This window comes from Mustelus asterias, unplaced genomic scaffold, assembly GCF_964213995.1.
Source record: "Mustelus asterias unplaced genomic scaffold, sMusAst1.hap1.1 HAP1_SCAFFOLD_296, whole genome shotgun sequence".
NCBI classification, from domain to species: Eukaryota; Metazoa; Chordata; class Chondrichthyes; order Carcharhiniformes; family Triakidae; genus Mustelus; species Mustelus asterias.
The window spans coordinates 222,304-249,915 of NW_027590261.1; the positions used below are offsets into that span (position 1 = coordinate 222,304).

The window sequence follows — 27,612 nt, forward strand, 5'->3', positions numbered from 1 at the left end:
GGCTGAGACCAGCCAGTCCAGCACAAAGAAACCCTCTGACCCTCCCCATTGACCAACTGTGAGAATGAACAAAATGCAAGCCTGGATGCAACTGAGAGCAGAAACAATAACAGCAGAATCCAACCCCTGGAATCACTCGTGAACTTGCTGGTGTCTCAGCAGCTCGGATGAAACTCTGAAACACTTTCCACACTGAGAGCAGGTGAATGGCCTCTCCCCTGTGCGAACTTGCTGGTGTGTCTGCAGGTCAGATGAGTTCGTAAATCCCTCCCCACACTGAGAGCAGATGAATGGTCTCTCCCCAGTGTGAACTCGCTGGTGTATCCGCAGGTGGGATGACCGAATGAATCCCTTCCCACACTGAGAGCAGGTGAATGGCCTCTCCCCTGTGTGACGTAGCTGGTGTCTCTGCAGGTCGGCTGACTGCTTTGAGTGTGGGAAGAGATTCACTCAGTCATCACACCTGCAGACACACAAGCGAGTTCATAGTGGGGAGAGGCCATTCACCTGCACTGAGTGTGGGAAGGGATTCAAGGATTCATCTACCCTGCGGACACACCAGCGAGTTCACACCAGGGAGAGACCGTTCACCTGTGCTGAGTGTGGGAAAGGATTCACTCAGTTATCCAACTTGCTGACACACCAGCGAATCCACACTGGAGAGAGACCATTCATCTGCTCTCAGTGTGGGAAAGCATTCACTGAGCCATCCTGTCTGCTGACACATCAACGCAGTCACACCAGGAAGACGCTGTTCACCTGCGCTGAGTGTGGGAAGGGATTCACACGGTCACCGCATCTGCTGACACACCAGCGAGTTCACACTGGGGAGAGGCCATTCACTTGCTCTGTGTGTGGGAAGGGATTCACTCAGTCATCCAACCTGCTGACACACCAGCGAGTTCACAGCAGGAAGAACCCATTCACCTGCTCCAAGAGAAGGATTCATTGAGTCATCCAGTCTGCTAAAACACCAATGTGGTCGCACTGGGGAAAGACCTTTGATGTGTTTTGTGTATGAGGAGAGATTCACTGATTCATCCAACCTGCTGAGACACCAGCAAGTCCACATTGAGGAGAGGCCATTCCCCTGCCCTGAGTTTAGGGAACGTCATCAGTCATCCAACTGGCTGACACACCAACAAGTTCACACCAATTAGAGACCTTTTCTTTTTAATCACAGAATTCCTACAGTGCAGAAGGAGGTCACTTGGCCCATTGAGTCTGCACCGACCACAATCCCAACCAGGCCCCACTCCAGTAAACCTACACATTTACCCTGCTAATCCCCCTGACGCTAAGGGGCAATTTACCACGGCCAATCAACCTAACCGGCACATCTTTAGAAAATGGGAGGAAATCGGAGCACCTGGAGGAAACCCACACAGACACGAGGAGAACATGCAAACTCCACACAGACAGTCACCCGAGGCTGGAATTGAACCCGGATTCCTGCCCTGACTATGGGTGTTAATTGAATCAATTGAGTTGAAGAATGTACAGATGGAGGGCTTTGATCAAATAATTATATGAGTGTGTATGAAGAAAGTATGTATAAAGAGTTGGGAGTTAAATGTATTCCAAGTAAAGATTGGTTCCAGTTTCTTCCTTCACCATAAGGCTGCCAGGATTAGAACATGGTCACAGGGAATGTTTGTCCAATGGTGAAGTTTGGAAACTGGAGGGAAGTATATTTCAGACAGAAGCTTACAATCCCAGCAGCTTTTGTGAGAGATGAAAGGCAGTGGGAATTGTCAGGGTCTGATTACCCGCCGATGTTCTCGGAGCCTGAACCATACGACCAGTGGAAAAATGAAGTGGAGATGTGAACATGGGTTACATCCCTACAATGAGAAAACAATGTCTGGCCTTGGCATTGTCACTTCCTAACGAAAGGAAAATTGGCAGCAAAACATTTTCTGAGCTGGAAATCCACGAGTAGTATACTGATCAAGGTTTGGATCTTTTACTCGGTTTCATTGATGAGATTTACAAGAAAGATGATCTGATGGGTGCCTGTGAAGCATAGTCAGACTTTGTCAAGTTTTGAATCAGGGTGTAAGTATATTTAGCAGATCTGGATATCACAAAAAAGTAAGAGTTTTATCAACACCAGGTTAAAGTCCAACAGGTTTATTTGGTAGCAAATACCATTAGCTACCAAATTTTTTACATGGAATTTTTTACATGCAAATACCATTAGCTACCAAATATTTGCTACCAAATAAACCTGTTGGACTTTAACCTGGTGTTGTTAAAACTCTTACTGTGTTTACCCCAGTCCAACGCCGGCATCTCCACATCATATCACAAAAAAGACAGGATTGGAAAAGCACGAATAGGTGAATGAATCTCAGGAATGACAGGGGAACAATTACCGTGAAATTCCCCTGGTCGTCACAGTCCGGCGCCTGTTCGGGTTAATGCGCCTAACGTGGGAGGAAACCAGAGCACCCGGAGGAAACCCTCGCAGACATGTGGAGAACATGCAAACTCCACACAGACAGTGACCCAAGCCAGTAATCGAATCCAGGTCCCTGGCGCTGAGGCAAGAGTGCTAACCAGTGTGCTACCCTTCTGTCCCAGAGATAAAGACAGCAACCAGTCTTAGAGCTACGCAAACAATTTTCTTATCTTTGTTAAAGATTAAAAATCCCGCAAAAAGATGCAGGGGAGTTGATGAAGAGTATCTGAGGCTCATAGAACAGACTAATGCAAAGTGTGGAATGTGTTAAAAGGATTGAAGGATGCTGTCACATCCGATTGTAAAGCTGCCCTTGGCACATGACCTTAACGAGGTATTTTCGTGGATCTAAAGGTATGAGACAAAGACAGAAATATTTCCATTCTACACATGACAGACATGGTGACCCAATTTAGTCTTTCTCCAATAATACATGGCAAGGACAAAAGGGTGATTCTAGACCAAGTGATGGAGAAGTGGACATGGACTGGACCTGGGGCACCAGCTAAGTTTCTGGCTGATAATGGAGGGGAATTTGTTAATGATGAGTTTGGAGACGTGTGTTAGAACATGAACATTCTGGTCATGAACACAGCAGCTGAAAGTCCTTTCAGTGATGGACTCTGTGAAAGGAATCACACGGTGATCGATGAAATGCTGCAGAAAATCTTAGCTGATCAGCCAAACTGCAAGTTGATAACTGCACCGGCCTGGACGGTTCATGTAAAGAATTCACTTCAGGTGGTTGGAGGGTAGAATCCCTGTCAATTGGTCTATGGGAGAAATCTCTAATTCCCCTCTGTGCCGGGCGATCGCCCTCCTGCCTTAGAAGGGGACGACAATTAGTATAAATTTTATTCATATTATCAGATTGTTTCACTAAAGTAAGTGCCCGAGCTCAGAAATTATTGTGGATCCTAGATCATAGAAACCCTACAGTACAGAAAGAGGCCATTCGGCCCATCGAGTCTCCACCGACCACAATCCCACCCAGGCCCTACCCCCACATATTTTACCCGCTAATCCCTCTAACCTACGCATCCCAGGACTCTAAGGGGCAATTTTTTTAACCTGGCCAATCAACCTAACCCGCACATCTTTGGACTGTGGGAGGAAACCGGAGCACCCGGAGGAAACCCACGCAGACACGAGGAGAATGTGCAAACTCCACACAGACAGTGACCCGAGCCGGGAATTGAACCCGGGACCCTGGAGCTGTGAAGCAGCAGTGCTAACCACTGTGCTACCGTGCCGCCCAACAGAACAGCAGTGTCTTATAATGTAATACTTTGTACATTTTTTTTCTTTGATTCATTGTGAAATATGTTGTTGTGTATTGTTCTGATCCTAATCAGGATTGTTAATGTTTAAAGAGAAACTCAAATACCCAGTGATTAACAAAGAATTGCACCACAAGATTCCACATTTTTAAACAAGAACAAAATTTATAAAACAAAATATTAAAAGCCAGTTCTATGAACATAGCATAAGTCTTTCAATTATCAGATTATTTCATGAAGAGAATATTAACAACTTATTGTGGTTCTGAGGAGAGGGGTGTCTTTATTTGTAATGCTTTGTACAAAAGGAGGAAAGTCACATTTTTTCTTCTTTGATTTGCTCTGAAACATTTTGTCTGAATGTTTTGTGATCCCGGTCGGGACAATTAATGTTTAAAGAAAATTGTGAACACCCAGTGATTAACTAAAAGAATTAGATGAAAAGATTTAACATTTTTAAACAAAAACAAACTTTACTGTATATATGAAACAAAATAAAATGTAAGAATACAGCACTACAAACTGAATACTGTAATCGATAAAGACTTATGGTATAAACCTGTTTTTTAACCTCACCCCAAAAGTTTCTTCATACTTAATGATATCTTGAAAGTTCAATTCTGTTCCTGGGACTCTCAAAGGAATGTCAAAGCTCTGCAGAATTCACTTTAATTTTCCTCACTTTTCCAGCTCTTCTCCAGGCTCCAAGATTTTACGGAGGGTCTTTCCATTAGCTTTTGGCTAAACAATTCTCCAATTTTCCTTTGAGACCTCAAAACTGTGGACTCCTCAGTCCAACCGTGGGCTTCGCTGCTTTCTTGCTGAGGGATTTAAACATTGGCAGCACCCCTGATTCCCAATGACCCAGTGGCTTCTGGTCCCACAGCTCCTGGTTCCATAGCTGCCTGCCTCCAAGCTAACGGCAGACTGCTTGCTTTCTGTGAGAAACACCCAGAATTCCAACCAGGGCTCACTTACCCCGTGCTAAAACATCTGTTGGGATGTCTGATATATATTTAGTTTCAAAACTAAACCTTTTTTTCCTGAGGTCTGCATGAAGAATTCCACTCTCCAACAAAGACAGGGCAATAATTGTCAGACCTGAAGTCTCCAGGTCTCCAGCTAAAAGAGCCCAGCTGCCCTTTTACACTTCTTACCCTTCGAGTTTTGACATCTTAAACCAACATGGGCCACGCCTTGTGAATGTGAATCCCCTTCGGGTGTTTCTGTCAGATTCTCAGTGCAGGTTTTCCATTTACCTTAAATTTTAAAAAAAGCAATTGTTGAACTAATTCATACTTCTAAAACATAGGAATTATGAAATTAGATCTTTGCAACACCTTCCCCATGAAGAAATGAAAATGTATCATCCTCGTATTATCCCATTTGAAACATTACAAAGTAGCCTTGAAAGATTGGCTCTTCTCTCTCCCCACAGATGCTGTCAGACCTGCTGAGATTTTCCAGCATTTTCTGTTTTTGTTTCAGATTCCAGCATCCGCAGTATTTTGCTTTCGACAACGTACAACATGTTGTATATTTAAATAGTTGTGATCTTATCAAATGGTGAAGCAGGCTCAAAGAGCCAAATGGCCAACTCCTGTTCCAAAGTCTAATGTTTAATTACCTTATAACCTGCAATAGACATAATAATCCCTCCATTGTCCACTTCACATTCACAAGTCCAGCTTGATAACAGCACACTGCTGGATTCCATGTCCAGGAATCTCAGTCCACTGAAGATGGAAAATATTACTGCTTGGAGTGTTTTCTGAAAGTTTTCTTCTTACAATAATTATCGTGCAAAGTTCCTCCTGCAAGAGGAGGGTCCTCATTGCTGTTCATTTGTGAATTTTCAACTTCAGTTTTGAAAACAGTCTGTTCAGAGTTCACATTTTGAACTTTATTTTCTTCCATGTTTGTAGCTCCTCCATTGTTTAAATCCAGAGAGAATATTCCAGCCAATTCCACATTGAAATGTCTTCTTCTTGCTCTGTTGTAGCTGCAGCTTCATTTTTAATTTCATTTCCCAGAATCTCACATTCTGGATTCTCTTTTGGAGAGAGCAAGATCAAAATGGCTTCTTTTTGTGTCAACAACTCTTTCCTTCATTGGACAAAATCTTCTTCAGCCAAACTGTTGTTAAAATGCATTTTATGTTCAAGCAAAAATGTTGACCATTCCCATCTGGAGACTATGTGATCTCGGGCTTCAGAAACAGAGGAATTGAGAACAAAAGCAGGGAGGTTATGCTGATAGTTTCTAAAGCTCTGGGTGAGGCCACAACAGAATACTGAGCCCAGTTCTGGTCACCACACATTTGGAAGGACGTGAGGGTCCTTGAGAGAGTGCAGAGGAGATTTACCGGGATGGTTCCAGGAATGAGGAATTTTATCCACAAGGCTAGGCTGGAGAAGCTGGGGTTGTTCTCTTTCGAGAAAAGGAGATGGAGGGGAGATTTGCTCGAGGTGTAAAAAATTAAAATAGGATTAAATAATGTGAGAAGGTAAAGTGATGTGAGTAAGGTAATGTGAGAAGGTGGGGCGGCACGATGGCACAGTGGTTAGCACTGCTGCTTCACAGCTCCAGGGACCTGGGTTCGATTCCCGGCTTGGGTGACTGTCTGTGTGGAGTTTGCACATTCTCCTCGTGTCTGCATGGGTTTCCTCCGGGTGCTCCAGTTTCCTCCCACAGTCCAAAGATGCTAAAATTGTCCCTTAGTGTCCTGAGATGTGTAGGTTAGAAGATTAGCAGGTAAATATGTAGGGATATGGGGGTAGGGCCTGGGTGGGATTGTGGTCGGTGCAGACTCGATGGACCAAATGGCCTCTTTCTGCACTGTAGGGTTTCTATGATTCTATGATAAAGCTGTTCCCATTAGCTGATGGTGCAAGGATAAGGATGCGAGAGATCCAGGGGGATGTGAGAAAGGGATGTTTTATGCAATGAGTGGGAATGAGCTGGAACTCTCTGCCTGTGAGGGTGGTGGAAGCAGAGACAATGAACGATTTAACAAGGAAAATGGACCGACACTTGCGGGAAATAGAACTGAAAGGATAAAGGGATAGAACCGGGCAATGGGACTGACCGGTTTACCCCATGAGAATAATCCCGGAACTGAGAGCATTTAACCCTCTGAAAATGCCGGTGTTACTTTTCTCTGGAAAACTGAAGACTGACGGAAGTCTTCAAGATTATGAAGGGGTTCAATAATCCAGTACGGATTTAACGAGAAACACCTTTACCAGCGAGTGGTGAGAATGTGGAACTCACTACCACAGCGATTGGTTGAGGTGAACAGCATGAATACATTGAAGAGGAAGCGAGATACATACATGAGGGGGAAAGGGATGGAAGGATATGCTGATGGGGGGAGATGAAGAGGGGTGGGTGGAGGCTCATGTGGAGCATAAATACTGACATAGACCAGTTGAGCCGACTGGCCTGGCCCTGTGCTGTAGACTCAATGGGACAGAGACTAATGTATTTATTTTAGATCTACTTGAAGGAGAAATAGGATTTACTATCCAGGATCAAATAAATGTCCTTCATCAGCTTGTGTGGTTCATTTGTGGAAATGTGCTCTCCCAGCCCACTGGAAGCAAAGTTGTGAGAAAGACCAATCCAGCAGAGCTGGACCTTCTGATTCAGGATCTTCTGATCCTCCCAATTCACCAACTGTCAGAATGAACATGGTTCAGTCCTGGGTGTGATTAACAGCAGCAATAACAGCAGAATCCAATCCCTGTCATCACTTGTGAACTCGCTGGTGGTTGCGCAGGTAGGTTGACCGACTGAATCTCTTCCCACGCTCAGAGCAGGTGAATGTCCTCTCCGCAGTGTGAAGACGCTGGTGTATCTGCAGGCTGGATGAATCAATGAATGCTTTCCCACACTCGGAGCAGGTGGGTGGCCACTCCCCAGTGTGAATCCGCTGGTGTGCCTTCAGGAAGGATGACCGACTGAATCCCTTTCCACACTCGGAGCAGGTAAACGGCCTCTCTTTGGTGTGAACTCGTTGGTGTATCCGCAGGCTTGATGAGTCAATGAATGCCTTCCCACACTCAGTACAGGTGAATGGCCTCTCCCCAGTGTGAGTGCGTTGGTGTATCCGCAGGTTGGAGGAGTGAGAGAATCCCTTTCCACAATCAGAGCAGGTGAACGGCCTCTCCCCGGTGTGAACTCGCTGGTGTGCCTGCAAGTGAGATAACCGACTGAATCCCATCTCACACTCAGAGCAAGTGAATGGCCTTTCCCCAGTGTGAATTCGCTGGTGTGTCAGCAGATCAGATGAAGGAGTGAAGGTCTTCCCACACTCGGAGCAGGTGAACGGCCTCTCCTTGGTGTGAACCCGCTGGTGTCTCAGCAGGTGGGATGAATGAGTGAATCCCTTACCACAATCACAGCAGGTGAACGGTCTCTCCCCAGTGTGACTGCGTCGATGAATTTCCAGCTGAGACGGGGATTTGAATCCCTTCCCACAATCCCCACATTTCCATGGTTTCTGCATGGTGCGGGTGTCCCTGTCTCCAGGTTTGTTGTTCAGCTGAGGTGGCCACACAAAGCGTCTGTACAATCTCTTCCTGGTGTAAATGGTGATGGTCTTTCAAACTATGTAACTGTCACTGGAACAGTCTTACCAGATGTTTGTATCTTGCTGCTTTTCCAGTCACACTGATGTTTAAAACTTTCTGAAGCAAACAGAACAGAAAGACATTTCTCCTTCTTGATTCAAAGGCTAATGATATTCAGATCCTGATAATCGAGTGACTCTGTCAATTCTTCACTTGATGCTTGATTTGAATTTTGTGTCTGCAAATCCTCCCCCTTTGAAGATCCTGTAAAAGAGGTTTACAAATTTCATCACCGTCAGTTAAGGATAGAATCTACAATTGGCATTTGTTAATTTCTATGAAGCATTATTTTCTATCTTGTTCCCCGAAAGCTGTAAATAACTGTCCCACACACTCCCTGCATTACCTGGAGTATTGTGTGGAGCTTTTGTCTCCTTACTAAAGGAAGGATACACTTGCAATAGAGGGAGTGGAGCAAGGGTTCATTCGACAAATCCCTGGAAGGGTGGAAGTTTCCTCAGAGGAGACTGGGCCTCTATTCTCTCAAAGTTTCGAAGAATGAGGGCTGATCTTCTATAACTCAACTGAGTTGAGGAGGAACTTCTTCACACAAAGGTTGTGAATCTGTGTAATTCCCTGCCCAGTGAAGCAGTTGAGGCTACCTCATTGAATGTTTTTAAGGCAAGGATAGATACATTTTTGAACAGTAAAGGAATTAAGGGTTGTGGGGAGCGGGCAGGTAAGTGGAGCTGAGTCCACAAAAAAATCAGCCATGATCTTATTGAATGGCGGGGCAGGCTCGAGGGGCCAGATGGCCTACTCCTGCTCCTAGTTCTTATGTTCTTATAATAACTCTAGATGTATCAATGTTGTTATGATCCCTATGAATACAATAACCTTAAAATTAACAAATTCCCAGACAAACCCAATGGAATAAACAAAGGGAAAGATTTCACCTTCTAATAAATCTTGCAATAATCAAATTAAAATCAACATCAATGAATCATGCATTAACAGACAAACAGTATTTGAATAGACAGGATAAATTTCACTTTAAAAAGCTCAGACAATAAAACAGGTTCCACAAAATCACAAACATTTCCCCCCTCACCATATTTGGCTCCAATTCCAGTTCCAGAGTCCCACAACTCTCTGTATTTCCCAGGGGGAGAAAGAAAGTGTTTTCCTCACAGATGTTGTCCAGAGGATGAAGTTTGAGTCTGTGGTGAAGCTACAAACAGAAGCTGTTCTGTTTCAAATCAAACTGCGGGACTGGGAAGAAAATGATGGGAAGAGATTTTGCAAAGTCCCCTCCCCCACTCCCTCAGCTGGCAGCCCAGCACGCAGGCGCAGAGAGCGCTGCTGAGCCGAGCTGTCCGGAGCAGGCGCAGAGAGCGCTGCTGAGCCGAGCTGTCCGGAGCAGGCGCAGTGCGGCTGCCGCCAGCGGTCGCTCTCGATCTCTTTTTGGAGCCGCAGCCGCCGTAGAGAGAGGGGGGAGGGGGAGATCACCGAGCGGCTTCTCGCTCTGGCCGGAGCCGCCAGCCGGTTGCCTGGAAACCGTGGCTGGAGGAGGTGCAGGGGGAGGGGAACAATGGGCGGGGGCGGGGCTCCCGGGTCCGCGAGCCGGGCCTGCGCCATGGAACCCCGACACGTCACTACGAAGCCCAGTAATTCCGATTGGCTGATTTAGGCAGCGCTCCATTGTGACGTCTCAATGCGGAAGTTGGCCACTGAGCTTCAGATTAAACCTTCCACTTCGATTTGAAAAGACTTCGGCCATCAGTGAGTGGAAAAGCAGCAACACACTGCCACACCCGAGTGAGATTGTTCCAGAGCACGGACTAAAGAGCTTTAACCAGTTACACAGCCTGAATAAATATCACACCATTCACAGCAGGGAGAGACTGTACCCGTGTTCTGTGTGTGGACAAGGCGTCAACTGATTGGCCACCCAAGGGAGAGGCAAGGACACCTGCACCATGGAGAAACCATGGAAATGTGCGGACTGTGGGAAGAGATACAGAGCCCCCTCTCTGCTGGATGCTCATCGGCGCAGCCACACTGGGGAGAGGCCATTCATCTGCTCTCAGTGTGGGGAGGGATTCGCTCTGTTGCCCAGTCTGCAGTCACACCAGCGAGTTCACACTGGAGAGAGACCATTCACCTGCTCTCAGTGTGGAAAGGGATTCACTGTGTTATCCACTTTGCAGAGACACCAGCGAATTCACACTGGGGAGAGGCTGTTTATTTGCTCTCGGTGTAGGAAGGGATTCAACCAGTTATCCAATCTATGGACACACATGCGAATTCATACTGGGGAGAGGCCATTCATCTGCTCTCGTTGTGGGAAGAGATTCACTCGGTCATCCGACCTGTGGACACATCAGCACGTTCACACCGGGGAGAGGCCATTCACCTGCTCTCAGTGTGGGAAGAGATTCACTCGGTCATTCGACCTGCGGAGACACCAGCAAGTTCACACAGGGGAGAGGCCATTTACCTGCGCTCAGTGTGGGAAGGGTTTCAGTCACTTATCCACCCAGCAGAAACACCAGCGAGTTCACACTGGAGAGAGGCCGTTCACCTGCTCTCAGTGTGGGAAGAGATTCACTCAGTCATCCCACCTGTGGAGACACCAGCAAGTTCACACAGGGGAGAGGCCATTTACCTGCTCTCAGTGTGGGAAGGGTTTCAGTCAGTTATCCAACCTGCAGAGACACCAGCAAATTCACATGGGGAGAGACCATTCACCTGCTCTGAGTGTGGGAAGGAATTCACTCAGTTATCCCACCTGTTGAGAGACATCACTGAAGTTACACTGGGGAGAAACTGTCCACCTGCTCAGTGTATAAAAAGTGTTCAGAATTTCATCACAGCGGCTGAGGCACCAACAAGTGCACAGGGGTTGGATTCTGCTGTTATTGTTTCTGCTCTCAATTACATCCAGGATTGCATTTTGTTCATTCTCACAGTTAGTCAATGGGGAGGGTCAGAGGGTTTCTTTCTGCTGGACTGGCCGGTCTCACAACTTTGCCTCCAGTGAGTTGATGCTCTTTGGGTCTTGTTGCGAATACCTTGTTTTAAATTTCACAAGGATCACAGAGTGACCGGGTGTGAGGAAGTTCAGAGATATTTAGTCAGCATTTCTGTTTGAAACTCCCCCAGATGCCCATCCAATTTCCTTTGTAATTGTTTATTGTCTCCATTTCCTCCATCCTCGGAGGCAGTGAGTTCCAGGTCATTACCATTCGCTGCATCAAAATATTCTTCCTCACATCCCTCCCTACATCTCTGACCTGAAACTTTAAATCTGTGACCCCCTCGTCCATGTCCCATCAGCTAATGGGAACAGCTTTTCTTCGTCCACCTTATTTAAACCTGTCAGAATCTTGTCCACCTCTATCAAATCTCCCCTCAACCTCCTTTGCTCCAAGGGGAACAACCCCAGCCTGACATTGACAATAAAGAACAAACGAACAGAATATGTTACTGTCTCAAATCAAATGGGAATGTTTAATTTCTGTTTTAAAGATATTGTGAATATATTGTCCTGGACAATAAAGGAATTGGAATAACTCACCTTGGGAGTGGTTGAATGGAATATATCAATCTGGTATCCATCTGCAGTCCAGTGAAAGTCTGGAATGTGTAGCTGGAAATCCCTCCCTAGCAGTACTGTGGGTGTACTTACACCTCAGGCATTGTAACAGTTCAGGAAGGCAGTGTTGGGGTTGACCACGGCCGAGGCAGCTACATACAGCCACATATTCTGTTATAATTGAAGGACTGCAGATTGAATGTGAGGCATTATGGGACTGGACTATCTTGACCACATTCCTGTGACTGCTCAGTTTCTGCAATCACGGACCATTAAAGCTGCTTAGCAGGGCCCAGACAGAGGACCTGGTGAGAATATTTACTCAGAATGAGTTAGAATTAAACTTATTCCAGGACCGGCTGGTGTTCAGCGGCTGATATACTTGAATCTGTGAAGAGGAGGTCTGACCAATCAACAAACAGTAGCAGATAGTTGGTTCAGAAGTTAAAAAGCGTTCTCAGGCATTGTTTAAATTATTTTATCCCAAATTTGTGATAAGAACTGTGAGGGACATGTGACCCGTTAGTCGGTGAAGTAACGGTACACTCCAAATAGCACTCGACTGAAAAGCAGACCTCAGAGTAGATTCTAATGGTTATAAACTGACCCAAGCATGGCCAGTGAAAAAATCAGAGCTCGAGTGAGGACTGGACAGGTCTCTTACCTGCTGTTTGGAAACTAAGAACAAGAAACTTATCGATAAAATTATTAGAGAATACAGCCAACGTTTCGAGTCTGGAAGACACTTCATAACCGCTCTTATAAAGGGTCATCCATACTTGAAACATTGGCTCCACTCTGTCTCCACAGATGCTGTCAGACCTGCTGACATTTTCCAGCATTTTCTGTTGTTGTTTCAGATTCCAGCATCCGCAGTATTTAACTTTTATGATAAAATGATTAGTTCTGATTGGAATCCCCACGACACTCCCGCAAAACAGAGGGAGTGGTGGCAAAGGGAGAAAAAGGATAAGGATGATAAAGTCTGGGTTCTGATTCTCCGAGTTCATGGAGAATCAACAAAATGAGTGAAGCAGTTTATAAAGAACAGAAGTTACCCATCCCTAACAAAAACTGATCAAATAAAAATAATTAGGTGGTGGAATATAACAAAAAAATTAAGAGATGAAGTTTACAATCGAGTTTGTTTTGATTTTTATACTTGTGTAAAGTGGTATTATTGTGGGCCAATTTTTTTCTGCTCACTCCCCACCCCTTTAGGTTCTGTAGAAAAGTTAACCCTTTCAGCAGACAGTTCATTTGTTTTCAAATCATCTGAAAACTCATGTCTATTTTAGTTTATAATTGAAGATTTATGGGAATTGGCGAAGATGGGATTTCGGCATTTTTAAAGTATAAAGAAGTGGTCTTGAGAAGGCAACTTGGGAGAGAGAGGTGGAGGGAGATATGTTTACAGAGAGGTGTTGAGAGCTGTTGGTTTTACAAGTTATCCACGTTTTTGGAGCCGTCACTTCATGTCCTGGTCTGAGAGGGATGGAGAGAAGTCTGTTCAATTGTTAAAGTGAACCCTTCTCTATTAACTGTTAATCGATACTTTGCCTTTTATCGTTCTGACTTGTTACATTTTTAATGGTTAATTAACTTTCTGAATTCACCATTTAAATTGTTCTTTCTTGCCATATGGTTAAGACACTGGAACCTGGTGTGATTTACGATTAGGGAGGTTATTGTAAACAAGAGAACCCCCATAAATCTTAGTTCAAATAAATCAAAGTTCTTACAAATGGAATGTGATCCTTTATTACGAGAGAAATTGAACAGAGAAGTAAAGATATTATGCTTCAGTTGTACAGGGTGTTGCTGAGACTGCATCTTGAACACTCGGTGCAGCTTTGTCTCCTATTTAAGAAATGATACAAATGCATTGAAAGTGGTTCAGAGGAGGTTTAATAGATTGCTTCCCAATTCTTGACCCTCACAGTATAAATTTTGTCTGATTTTCCTTGTCTTCACCTCTGACAAAAAGTAATCCTGACTCAAAATGCTGTCTCTATTCTCTCTTTACAGATGATGTCAGACTTGCTGAGATTGTCCAGGATTTTCTGTTTTTGTTTCAGATTCCAACAACAGCAGAATTTTGCCTTTATACCAACTATTGTTGGATAAGGGCATCAAAAATATCGGGTGTGGAACGAGAATGTGGAACGCAACTGTTATGGTGAAATTAAAATAATGGACAGAAAATGGTTACCTGGCACACAAAATGGACTCTGGGAAGGGACATTAAAAGGCACTGGCTTTGGGCACAGACAGTTACACAAAGAGTTAAAACCTGCAGTATCTGAATTGCTGCAGGAAGCTGGTCAGACCTGGGGCACTTTAAGACTTGAGATAAGAGCAGACCCAGAACAATGAGTTTGATGATAAGATCCGCCACTGATGGGGACATAAATACATAAATGTATATATCGAAACCAGTCATTGATAGAGGACATAACTGCATAAATGTATCCATTCTATGTATAATGATGTGTTAACTGTCCATGTCCGTACCTGTCTGCTTGTAACAATGTGTTAATTGTCGATGTCCGTATCTGCCTACTCAACTTGTAACGATGTGTTAACGGCTAATGTCCGTACTATCTATTGTCTAAAAGATATAAAGATGCTCAACTACCATTGTGTAGTTGAGAAGGTCGCTGCCAAGTACTGCGGAGTACCAGTGCTTTCTCCCAAAGCTTTGTCCGAAATAAAACTGTTTTGTTGAACCTCCAAGTCTGACTCCGAAGTGGTAAATTTCCCACAACACAAGACAAACAGATCAGCCATGATGTAAATAAATGCTGGAGCAGACTCAAAGGGCCAAATGGCCAACTTCTGCTCCGATGTCGAATGTTGGTCACAGATTTCTGAGAATTGTGAAACAAGGCTGGAAGATTCGCCTTGCTTGTGTTCGTGGGAAAATGTCCAGGAGAACCATCACTGTGAAGGACAGTTCTGGGATTAAAGGTTGCCAGACTGGAAAAGGAAAACAATGGAAATAAACTCTTGGGGAGTGAAAAATCACCTTGGACTCATTCTTGGAGAATTGAGTGTCAACATTCCAAGATGGAATAAAATATAACCATTGAGTGCGACATTTGATGGTGTTAAGAGTAAAAGGGCAAAGTTCAATTTTACAGTTTAAGGGTTATGTTCCCTACAAAAAAGTGTTTCGTCATTGTTGCTTCCAGTTTGTTGGAGTAGAAGTCATAAAACTTGAAGTTTTGTCATGTGATTCTTTGATTTACTCATTGAGTTTAGAATTCATTTCTTTAAATTATTGATCATTACAGAGATCCTAATAATTCATTCAAAGCCCTGTGTTTTGACTTCCCATTTGAGCCTGGGGCACCTTTCTGTCTCTCTATTGCTTGTGTCAATGACAGCCAGGCGACGGAGCTGAGGGCTGAATTTAGCTGAGAATAATGAGGCCTGCGCCCCAGTTGGAAAACTGCAATGTATGTTGCAGTAATCGAGAGACAGGAAGGTGCTGGAGGACTGAGTGAGAAATGGGCCTCCAACCAATTGTTATATCGGTCACTCAGAGCTAAAGAGAAACTCGTCTCTTTAAATACATATACAGGGAAGAGGCTGCAATGAAATCTGCCCCTTTTAACACGCACAAAAGCCGGAGGATGAGATTGACAGGCTACAGGAGGACTCCATTCAGCCCATCGTCCTCCTGTTATCTCTTTGAAAGAACTCTCTGATTCATCCAACTGCACTGTTTTTTCCCCAAATTCTTCCCACTCAAGTCTTTACCCTTTGGAGGTAAACTATTGAATCTGCTTTCAGGCAGATCAGAACAACTCACTGTGTCAAAAAATAAAATCTCATCTCCCCCTCTGGCTCCTTTGCCAATTCCTTAGAGGGATGACTTTCTGTTAAAGAGCCTGCCAACCCCTCTCACCCACTTTCCCTAAAGTGCATCAATCTCATCAGGAAAAGTCCAGGAAAATCAAATATTTTTACTGATAAAAGTTTATTAATGAAACAGAACATGGTTAAAACAAACAGAAAGTGACTTGAGGATCAAAGACAACCAGAGTAAAAGGATGTTCACAATGTTCTGGACACAAATGGTTTCTCTTGAATTCATCTGCAGCCTGTTCCCTGCCCTCTTTGTGGAACACCTCCGCTCAGTCCACAAGCATCACCCTGACCTTCCGCTTGCTTGCCATTAGAATTCACCACCTTGCTCTCACACTCACATTTCTGTCCTCGGCCTGCTGCAATGTTCCGGAGAAGCCCAACACAAGGTGGACGAACAGCCCCTCATCTTCCGATGAGGCACTTTACAGCCTTCTGGATTCAACATTTAGGTCAACAACTTCACACCCTGAACTCTCTCCTCCATTTCGATTTGTTTTGTTTTGCCGAGTGCCAGTCTGTATCTTGTTTTCATGTTTTTTGCTTCCAGACAGAGCTGTCCTTTATTCTGCCGTTGACACTTACTGTGGACCAATGCTTTGTTTCTTTACCACAACCATTACCTCTCCCTTTGCCTTGGGTTCCGGGATATTTTTGTCATTTAATCTCACCCACCCTCTAACCAATCCCTGACTTTCCCTTTTGTTCTCCCTGCCCCTCCCCCCTTTCTCAGCAGCATCAAACCCATCACATTTCTCCCTCTCTTTAGTTCTGAAGTAGAGTTACATTGGACGTGAAACATTATCTCTGTTTCTCTCTCCACAGATGCTGCCAGACCTGCTGCGTTTTTCCAGTTCTTTCTGCATTTATTTTAGATCTATCTGTAGCGGTAGAAAAAACACTATTTACTATCCAGGATAAAATAAATGTCCTCCATCAGCTTTTGTGGATCATTTCAGTGGAAATGTGCTCTCCCAGGCTCAAAGAGCATCAGCCCATTGGAAGCAAAGTCGTGAGACCGGCCAGTCCAGCAGAAAGAAACCCTCCGACCCTCCCACTTCACCAAGTGTCAGAATGAACATGGTTCAGTCCCGGATGTGATTAACAGCAGCAATAACAGCAGAATCCAACTCCTGTCATCACTTGTGAACTCGCTGGTGTCTCTGCAGGGATGTTGACTGAGTGAATCCCTTTCCACATACAGAGCAGGTGAATGGTCTCCCCCCAGTGTGAACTCGAACGTGTACCTGCAGTCTGGATAACTGAGTGAATCCCTTCCCACAGTGAGTGAATCCCTTCCCACAGCCCCTCCCCAGTGTGAACCCGCTGGTGTGTCAGCAGGCTGGATGCCCGGGTGAATCCCTTCCCACACACACAGCAGATAAATGGCCTCTCCCCAATGTGAGTTTGCTGGTGTTCCCGCAGGTTGAATGAATCAGTGAATCCCTTCCCACACACAGAGCAGGTGAATGGTTTCTCCCCAGTGTGAATTCGCTGGTGTCTCTGCAGGTGGGATGATGTTCTAAACCTCTTTGTGCAGTGAGAGCAGCTGAACGGCCTCTCCTCGGTGTGAATGTGCTGGTGGTCCCTCAGATCCTGAGACCTTTTGAATTCACTCCCACAGTCGGAGCATTTAAAGGGTCTCTCACTGGTGTGAACTCGCTGGTGTTCCTGCAGGTTGGATGTTGATCTAAATCTCTTTGAGCATTGAGAGCAGCTGAACGGTTTCTCCTCAGTGTGAATTCGCTCGTGTCTCAGCAGTTCCTGCGACCTTTTGAAGCTGCTCCCACAGTCGGAGCATTTAAAGGGTCTCTCATTGGTGTGAGTGACTTTGTGGTTCAACAACTTGGAGAAATAAGTGAATCCCATGCCACACACAGAGCAGGTGAATGGCCACTCCTCAGTGTGAATACGTCGATGAATTTCCAGCCGAGATGGGAATCTGAATCCCTTCCCACAGTCCCCACATTTCCACGGTTTCTCCATGGTGCGGGTGTCCTTGTGACTCTCCAGGTTAAACAATCAATTAAACCTCACACAGAACACAGGTACAGTCTCTGCCCACTGTGAATGCTGTGATGTATTTTCAGGCTATATAACTGGTTAAAGCTCTTTCCACAGTCAGTGCACTGGAACACTCTCACTCGGGTGTGTGTGCGTTGGTGCATTTCCAGTCACACTGACGTTTAACGCCTTCTGAAGCAGACAGAACAGAGAAACATTTCTCCTTCTAGATGCAAAGGCCGATGGTATTCAGGTCCAGATGAATTGAGCGACTGTCAAATCTTGACGTGGCGTATGGTTTGGGATTCTGTCAATGGATCCTAACCTTCTGATATCCTATAAAAGGAGTTTGCAGCAGACATCAGAGTCACTACGGGATCAAAATTCAGAACAGATAATTCTAGTTTCGATAGAACATTCTTTCCCCACTCATTCCCCTAAATCTGTAAGTTGGTTAAGATATGGGGGTAGTGATTAGTCATGCTCCTGAACTTGCTGCCTGTGAGGGTAGTCAAGCAGAGATGATCAGTAATTTCTCAATGAGATTGGATGGGTGCTGCAGGGTTACAGAATGGGACCCTCTCCAGACTGACAGAATTGCTCGACAGAGAGTCAGCAGGGCCTCGAATTGTCCAATGGACTCCTCCTCTGCTGTAATGACTCTGACTAGAAATATATAACGTAGCTACAGTACTACATTACAAGACAAGAAATAATAATAAATGTACTTTATTATAGAACCATCCAATATTTATCACATAACCACACTGTCATAATTCTGTCCTCAGAGTTTTAAAGCACAGCAAGAGGCCCTTTGACCCATTGTATTTGTGCTAGCTCTCAAGCACCAATCTGTTCTAATCCCACCTTTCACCACTTGGTCAGTAGCAGCCTTATATGTTATGGCACTTCAAGTACTTATCTAAATGCTTCTCAATGTTGAGCGTTCCCACCTCTCTCACCCTTTCAGGCAGTGAGTTCCAGATTCCCACCACCCTCTGGGTGAAAATCTTTTCCCTCAAATCCCCTCTAAATTTCCTGCCCCTCACTTAAATCTATGTCCCTGAATATTGACCCAGCTACTAAAGGTCAGTGGACTGAGGGATCATATTTTTGTACATCTCAATCAGGCCCCCCCCTCAGCCTTCTCTGCTTTAGGGAGACCAGTTCGAGCCTAACCAGCCTCTCTTCATGACTGACACGTTCCAGCCCAGGCAACATCCTGGTGAATCTCCTCTGCACCTTCTCCAGTGCAATCACATCCTTCCTAAAGTGTGGCGACCCGAACTGCAAACAGTACTCCAGCATTTTATACACTCAATCATAACCTGCCTGCTGAAATATTTGATGCCTTGGCTAAAAAAGACAAGTATCCCATATCCCTTCTTAACCAGTTCATCAATCTGTCCTGCTGTCTTCGGGGTCCAATGGACATGCATCCCAAGGTCCCTCTGGTCTTCTGTACTTCCTGGCGTCCTATTGTTCATTATCTGTTCCTTTTTTTTAATACTTTTCCAATTCAATCAAATCAAATCCAATTCAGAGTCCCAACAAGTTGAGACACCCCAGATCCAGGCTGACAAGACAGGGCGAGCGACCAAACCACCCTGTCCCGGGCCCGATCCACATGAGCCAAGCTAATTGGAGAAGGGGGAGGCTCCTCCTCCAAGACTTGAACCCATCTGCACCTCAGCCAAAAGGCCGAGATGACGCTTTTAAAAATTGCTTCATATGAAACACATGAAGCCCCAGCGCAACCCAATGACCCCGACCAAGTGCGGCCGACCATGGGCTGCCAACCACACTACACCCGATCTCAGCCAAAAGGCCGAGTTCCTTTGCCTTGTTAGTCCTTCCAAAATGCATCACCTCAGACATTTCAGGGTTAAATCACATTTGCCACTGTTCTGCCCACCTAACCAGCTCGTCCACATCATCCTGTAATCTAAGGTTTTCCTCCTCGCTATTTACCACATCACCAATTTTTGGACCATCAGCAAACTCACTGATCGAACCCCCACATTCATATCCACAGGAAACTCCGCGCGGCCATTGACACAGGGCACGGACTCTGATTGGCTGGAGGACCAGCGTTCATCCGGTCCTCCAGGCGTTGCCATTGGTCAATCTGCCGCATGTGGACAATGAGGGGGCGGAACCCGAGCCCACGTGGGGGTGGGCGGGGGCTCAGCCAGCACACAGGGACTCATCCAGCCCGCCCCTCCGCCATCGAGCACGTCCCCAATTCAGGTCACCCCGGCGTCCACAGCCCTCCTCTCCGCCAGCCACCTGAAGTCATACGGCTGGAGGAGCGGATTCCTGAGCAGCGGCTCTCGCACGAGAGCTGCTACTCCTGACGGGGGAGAGCTGCGTCGCGAGGCGACCTTGTTCCAGACAGTGAGGAGGTCCTGGTAAAAGACGGTGGCTGAGCCAGGATGGGGCCGTTAACCTGGGCCTGTTCCCGGGAGGGAGGGAGAAGCCCCGCAGCTGCAAACCAGGGAGCTGACAATGATTCTGAAGGGTTTGCGGATCCACAAAGTGTTTCCAAATCCTCCCAGCCACCGCCTAACGCTGACTCCGCTTCTCCGGGACAAACAAGCGCCAAGGACAGCAATGACACTGCGCATGCTCCACATCACAATGCCCCGGGGACAGATTGACGGCTGCTTCGGACCAATAGGAAGAGGGGGCAGGGCTGAGGATCAAGCAAGAGAGGCTGGTCCTCCAGCCAATCGGAGTGAATGAGGGGCGGGGCTGTGGCGTCCCCATACAACGCACGGGAAGTAGTTCGCATGCGCAGTAATGTTACAGTCTGGAGCATACGCAGTAAGCAACGGCGTTTGCAGCACGCAGTGTGGGTGATAGCAATCGGAGCGAAGTTCCTCTGTCTCATCAGCAGCCGGTAAGGATGCGGAAACATAGAGGGAGTAATGGAACCGGTGGATTGACGTAGAGGGTTTCTAAATACCTGGTCAAGGCCTCAAATCTCGAAAATGAGCCCGTCGGTCTGTGTTTGCAGCTTCCGGTCTTTTTCCCGAGCCGAGGCTCAGGTTAACGGCCGCCATCTTGATTCAGCAGGGAGGAGAGCGCATGCGCGGTGTCTTGGTGACGCAACAGCGAGTGGGCGGGGCTTCACGTTTCTGCTTCCCCTCCAGGTCCTAGCTCCCGGTCCATTAGCATATTGAGCAATAGGTTTCTCAACAGCTTCACCCACCCAGGCTGCAGCTGCTGTTTGCAGCCTCGATGAGTCCATGGGCCATGTACATATTCAGTGTGAGAGGTTGCAATCCCTGTATAGTTACCTAAAGCGGTTACACAGCTTTTGGTTACACTTCAGCCCCAGGCTCCTCATGTTTACACAGAAACATGATGTGGAGATGCCGGCGTTGGACTGGGGTGAACACAGTAAGAAGTCTCACAGCACCAGGTTAAAGTCCAACAGGTTTATTTTGTATTTGCTACCAAGTAAACCTGGTGAGACTTCTTACATAGAAACATACACAGAAAATAGAAGCTGGGAGTCGGCCGTTCGGCCCTTCGAGCATGCGCCGCCATTCATTATTGTCATGGCTGATTATCAAATTCAATACCCTGATCCCTGTCGCCCCAAGAGATTTATCTAATTGAAATCAGACTCTACTTCCACTTTTGAAGAACGTGAATTCAAAGATTCATGACCCTCTGAGAGAAAAACTTCTCATCTCTGTTTTCAATGGGCAATGCTGTTTTTTAAAATAGCGACTCCCTCGATTCTCCCCTGAGAGTAAACATCCTCTCCAGATCCAAAAGAGAAAATGCTGGAAAGTCTCAGCAGGTCAGGCAGCACCTTTTCTCCCCCTTTGCTTCCCCTTTCCCCCTTTTTCTCAATTTTGCCTCCCTCCAATCCACCCCCCCCCCCCCCCCCATCTTCATCCATCACAACTTCTTCAGCTTCTCTGCTGTTTGGCCATTCACGCTTTCTATTCTCTCTATGGACTGCCATTAGCATCCTTTCCCCTGGTTCCTGTGGCTTGGACCCATCTTTCATTCCCTCACAGTGTAAACATCTCCCACTTTCTATGCCTTTTTTATGCTTTGACAAAAGGTCATCTGGACTCGAAGCTTCAGCTCTTTTCTCTCCCCCACAGATGCTACCAGACCTGCTGAGATTTTCCAGCATTTTCTCTTTTGGTTTCAGATTCCAGCATCCGCAGTAATTTGCTTTTACCCTTCTCTCCATATCCACCCTGTCAAGAGTTTTCAGAATCTTGAAGGTTTAAATTAAGTTGCCTCTTACTCTTTTGAAGTCGAGCAGAAGCTAAACTCGAGCAGAGACTGTCTCACTGCTCCTCATCAGACAATCCACCTATTCCAGGTATTAGTCTACTAAACCTTCCATGAACTGCTTCTCATAAAGCAGTTAAGGAATAATATGCACTCATATTCTTTCTTAAATAAGGAAACCAATAATGTACACACTGCTCCAGATATGTCTAACCAATGCCCTGTGCAACTGGAACATAACTTCCCTGCTTTTACTCAATTCCCCTCATAATAAATAATAGCTTTCTGAATTACTTGTACCTGAGACAATCTTGCGATTTTCTATCGTGATGGATTTTGGATACTTTTTCTTAAACAGGGGGTTAGAAGGGGAGGATTTACACACAACAAGCTCAAACTAAGAGAAAAATGTTGTCTCTTCTGATATAGGCTTTCTGAATGGGATAAGTAGGTAGATGTGAATGGACTTGTTGGTGTTTCTAATACTGGGAACCATGAACAGACAACAGAGACGAATACATCAAACAGGAGGAGATATTTATTTATTCGGACAGTTGTTAGAATATGGAACTCACTGCGACTGGAAGTGGTTGAGACAAATACTTTAGATGCTTTAAAAAGGAAACCAGATGAGAACATGAGAGAAAAAGGATTAAAAAGTTGAGCTGAAAAGCTGAGTTAAGGTGAGCAGAATGAGAGGAGATTTGTGTGGATTAGAAATTCCAGTACAGATCAGGGCAGGGGTGGGAGGGTGGCGGCGGAGGCAGTGGCACAGTGGAACTATCACTGGACTAGCAATCCAGAGACCCAGGATAATGTTCTGGGGACCTAGGTTCGAATCCCACCACAGCAGATGGTGAAATTTAAATTCAATTAAAAGTCTGATGATGACCATGAAACCATTGTTGATTGTCGTAAAAACCCATCTGGTTCACTGATGTCCTTTAAGGATGGAAATCTGCTGGCCTTAACTGGTCTGGCCTACATGTAACCACAGCAATGTGGTTGACTCTCAAAAGCCCTGTGAAATGGAGGGCAGTTGGGGATGGGCAATAAATGCTGTCCCAGTCGGTGACGCCCACACCCCGTTAAAAATGAATTTAAAAAATAGACTGGCCTGTTTGTGTATTGTGTATCTCATGTATTCATAGAATCCCTACAGTGCAGAAGGAGGCCTTTCAGACCACCCCACCCAGGCTATTCCCGTAATCCCACATATTTACCCCGCTAATCTCCCGAACCTACACATCTTGGGACAGAAAGGGGCAACCACCTAACCTGAACATCTTTGGAGAGTGGGAGGGAACTGGAGCACCCGGAGGAAACCCACACAGACACAAGGAGAATGCGCAAACTCCATACAGACAGGTAACCAAGGCTACAATCGAACCCATGTCCCTGGTGCTGAGAGGCAGGAGTACTAACCACTGTGCCATCCATGTAATTCTTTGCAAACTTATTTTACAGGAAATTGAAGAGAAGGATCTGCAGTCTGGATGATCGAATCTCACGTCAGACAGAGTCAATCGGTTCATCGGGATCTGAAAATTTGTGCATCTGAAGGGATTTAATTGACCATCTCAGTTGGAAACTGGTGAGAATCTGTTTCCTTGCTCCTCCTGTGGGAAGGGATTGATACAGCTGGAAAACATGCTGACACGACAGCGAGCTCGCAATAGTGAGAGTTCATTCACCTGCTCCGTGTGTGGGAAGAAATTCATGTGTTCGTCCAACCTGCTGGCTCACCAACTCGATCACATTATTCAGAAGCCTCTTCAAAGCTCTGACTCTGGGGAAAGCATTGAAACCTCTGAGGAACAGGCCCAACACCAGCTCCTTCACACTGACGAGAGACCGTTCAGCTGCTCCCACTGCGGGAAGAGGTTCAGCCAGTCCTCCTGCCTTGCAGAGCACCAGCTCCTTCACACACACGAGAGACCGTTCAGCTGCTCCCACTGCGGGGAGTCGTTCAGCAACTCAGTGCATCTCACTGAGCATCAACCAGTTCATACCAAGGACAGGCCATTCAGCTGCTCCCAGTGTGGGAAGAGATTCACTCAGTCCTCCCACTGCACCGTTCACCAACTGGTTCATTCTCAGAAGAGACATTTTAAATGCTTTAAATGTGAGAAGACCTTCAAAAGAAGGATTAGTCTGCTGAGACACCAGGACACTCACACCGGGGAGAGGCCGTACCCCTGTTCTGTTTGTGGGAAGAGATTCGCTCATTCATCTCATCTTCTGACACACAAGCGAGTTCACACTGGGGAGAGGCCTTTCCTCTGCTCCCTGTGTGGGAAGAGATTCACTCGATTTTCACACCTTTTGACACACAAGAGTATTCACACTGGAGGGAAACCATTCACCTCCTCAATGTGTAGAAAGGAAGAAGTTCAATCAACTGACCAGCTGACACACCAGCGAGTTCACACTGGGGAGAAGCTGTTCACCTGCTCGGTGTGTGGGAAGGAATTCACTCGGTCTTACTATCTTCTGAGGCACCGGCGAGTTCACACTGGGGAGAGGCCATTCCTCTGCTCCGTGTGTGGGAAGATGTTTCCTCATTCATCCCAGCTTGTGATACACGAGCGTGTTCACACAGGGGAGAGGCCTTACGTTTGCCCTGTGTGCGGGAAAGCATTTGCTTCTTTACAACACCTGCTGAAACATCGGCCTGTTCACACCGGGGAGAAGCCATTCTCTTGCTCCATTTGTGGCAAGAGATTCACTCAGTCATCTGACCTGCTGAGACACCAATACATTCACACAGGGGACAGGCCGTTCACCTGCTCTGTGTGTGGGAAGGGATTCATTGGTTCATCCAGCCTGCAGACACACCAGCGAGTTCACACCGGGGAGAAGCCGTTCACCTGCTCTGTGTGTGGGAAGGGATACACTCAGGTATCGAACCTGCAGAGACACCAGCGAGTTCACACTGCGACAGAACCATTCACCTGCTCTCAGTGTGGGAAGGGATTCACTGATCCATCCCACCTGCAGAGACACCAGCGAGTTCACACTGGGGAGAAGCCGTTCACCTGCTCTGTGTGTGGGAAGGGATACACTCAGGTATCCAACCTGCAGAGACACCAGCGTGTTCACACCGGGGAGAGGCCGTTCCTGTGCTCTGTGTGTGGAAAGGGATTCGCTCAGTCATCTGGCCTGCTGAAACACCAACGCATTCACACCGGGGAGAAGCCGTTCACCTGCTCTGTGTGTGGGAAGGGATTCACTGATTCATCCTATATGCTGAAACACCAGCGAGCTCACACTGCGACAGAACCGTTCACCTGCTCCCTGTGTGGGAAGGGATTCACTGATCCATCCCGGCTGCAGAGACACCAGCGAGTTCACACTGGAGCAAAACCGTTCAACTGCTCCATGTGTGGGAAGGGATTTAATCAGTATTACAGCCTGCTGAAACATAGACGACTTCATGTGTGACCGGCAAAGTTGGATTCTGTTGTTTCTGCGCCCTGAGATAAACAATAACAATTGGATGAATAGGGGAGGCAGCGGCACAGTGGAATTATCACTGGACTCAGGGTAAGGCTCTGGGGACCCAGGTTCGAATCCCACCACAGGCAATGGTGAAATTTGAATTCAATTAAAATCTCGAATTAAAAGTCTAATGACAAACCTTAACCATTGTTGATCGTTGTCAAAACCACTCTGGTTCAGTCATGTCCTTTCGGGAAGGAAACCTGCTGTCCTTACCTGGTCTGGCCTACATGTGACTCCAGACCCACAGCAATGTGGTTGACTCTCAAATGCCTTCTGAAATGGAGGGCAGTTAGAGATGGGCAAGAAATGCTGGCCCAGCAAGTGACGCCTACATCCAGTAAAAATTAATTTAAAAAAGTTCCTCAGTATCTCAGTAACCTCCTCCAGTCCCACAACACTCTGTGTAAATACAAGTTGTTGCTGATTATGCCCTGAGATAGAGAATGTGAACCCGATTCCCCTCGTCCACCAACACAGCAACTTCTTCATAAAAATTGAAGCACATGGGATTGGGGCGAATGTATTGAGATTGAAAACTTGTTGGCAGACAGGAAATAGAGTAAGATTAAACAGGTCTTTTTCCAACTGGCAGGCAGTGATTATTGGGGTAATGCAGGATCAGTGCTGAGACCCCAGCTAGTCACCTGCCATGGGTCTTCTGTTTTTTTCCCCCCGTTTATAATGCATCATTTTTAAATTGTTGCTTCTTAATATTCTGATTTAAAACCATGGATAAGCTCAAACCACTTTTGGATAACCTGTGACTCCCTGATCAAGAATCTTACCGACCATTGCATGCCATTCTGGTCACCGTATTATAAAAAAGATATCTCGGCACTGGAGAAGGGTACAGAGATGATTTTTAATGATGATACCAGAAATGTAGAAAACAGCTCACCATCACCTTCTCGAGGTCAATCAGGGGTTAGCAATAAATGCTGGCCAAGCTCGCGATGTCCACATCCCATAAATGATTTTTAAACTGTGTGTTTGGTTATCCATCAGGAAAGGATTGACACGCTCACGCTTTCTTGAAAAATTAAGGCTGAGGGGGAACCTAATAGAGGGCTTCAAAATTATAAAAGGTTTTGAAATAATGTTTCTTCTTTTGGAGAAAGGCAAAACTGGAGACCATCAATACAAGACAGTCGCCAAGAAACCCAATAGGAAATCCAAGATAAATTTCTCCACCCAAAGAGTGGTGAGAATATGGAAATCATGACCACAGGGAGTGAAATGAACAGTATCGATGTCTTTCAGGGGAAGCTCAACAAGTATTTGTGTGTGATTTTATAATTCATTCAGGATTTATTTCAAAAAAACTAAGAATAAAGTAACAGGAGATATTTTGAGGCATCTGAGAGTCTGTGTGTGTGTGAGGGTGTCTGTGTAAGGGTGTCTGTGAGTGTGTGTGTAAGGGTGTCTGTGAGTGTGTGTGTTACTTCTCATTGGTTTCACACCAACCTTCCTCTTTCTGAGCAGACATTCTGGCCCCTGATAAACCCATTGAGTGATTTGAATGGTACAATTCAGAGATTCTTCATCCAGGGTGAAACCACAGGCTGACTGTGTGCTGTGTAAAACCTGACATCTACACAACCTAATCCCACTTCTCCTGGAACAACGTGAAGTGACTACAATTTTCCAGATTGATTTCTTTGCTCTCAATATTCTTTCAGATAGTTCATAAATTCCATGAGTACATTATCCTTTAACACACCTATGGTGTCCAGTTTAAATACTACCCTCAGTCTGACCAACATATAGCAATGGGATTGTTGCTATTACAGGAATCCATTCTGTAAATCTGATTCCAAGGCACTCTGGAGTAATGCAGTGATCCACACCTTCCCACTCAACACCAATCTATAGTTCCATCTGAGTTCCAGAGTTTAACATGATTTTTCAAAACACAGGCAGCAGGGTGGCACAGTGATCAGCAGCGCCAGGGACCTGAGTTCAATCCTGGGCTCAGGTAGTACGAGTAAGCTTACATTAACACTGCAATGAAGTTACTATGAAAATCCCCTAGTCGCCACACTCGGCGCCTGT

The 27,612-nt window shown here is 45.9% G+C and overlaps 2 protein-coding genes across 2 annotated transcripts; one reads left to right on the forward strand and one right to left on the reverse strand.

Moving 5' to 3' along the window:
* Positions 1–15,891: 15,891 nt before the first annotated feature.
* Positions 15,892–20,854, reverse strand: LOC144486184 (uncharacterized). The gene is made up of 2 exons (XM_078204272.1): positions 20,762–20,854; positions 15,892–18,163 (listed from the first exon to the last, which is right to left on the reverse strand). The coding sequence occupies exon 2, from the start codon at positions 17,773–17,775 to the stop codon at positions 16,891–16,893; it is 885 nt and encodes a 294-aa protein (XP_078060398.1). The 5' UTR covers positions 17,776–18,163; positions 20,762–20,854; the 3' UTR covers positions 15,892–16,890.
* LOC144486182 (uncharacterized) lies at positions 20,592–27,237 on the forward strand. The gene is made up of 2 exons (XM_078204270.1): positions 20,592–20,695; positions 23,524–27,237. Exon 2 carries the CDS (start codon positions 23,707–23,709, stop codon positions 25,498–25,500), a length of 1,794 nt encoding a protein of 597 aa, XP_078060396.1. The 5' UTR covers positions 20,592–20,695; positions 23,524–23,706; the 3' UTR covers positions 25,501–27,237.
* The last annotated feature ends 375 nt before the right edge of the window (positions 27,238–27,612 follow it).

Bases quoted from the DNA above. Each gene is read 5' to 3' on its own strand.
- LOC144486184 (XM_078204272.1), bottom strand. From the start codon at position 17,775: ATGGAGAAACCGTGGAAATGTGGGGACTGTGGGAAGGGATTCAGATTC.
- LOC144486182 (XM_078204270.1), top strand. From the start codon at position 23,707: ATGCTGACACGACAGCGAGCTCGCAATAGTGAGAGTTCATTCACCTGC.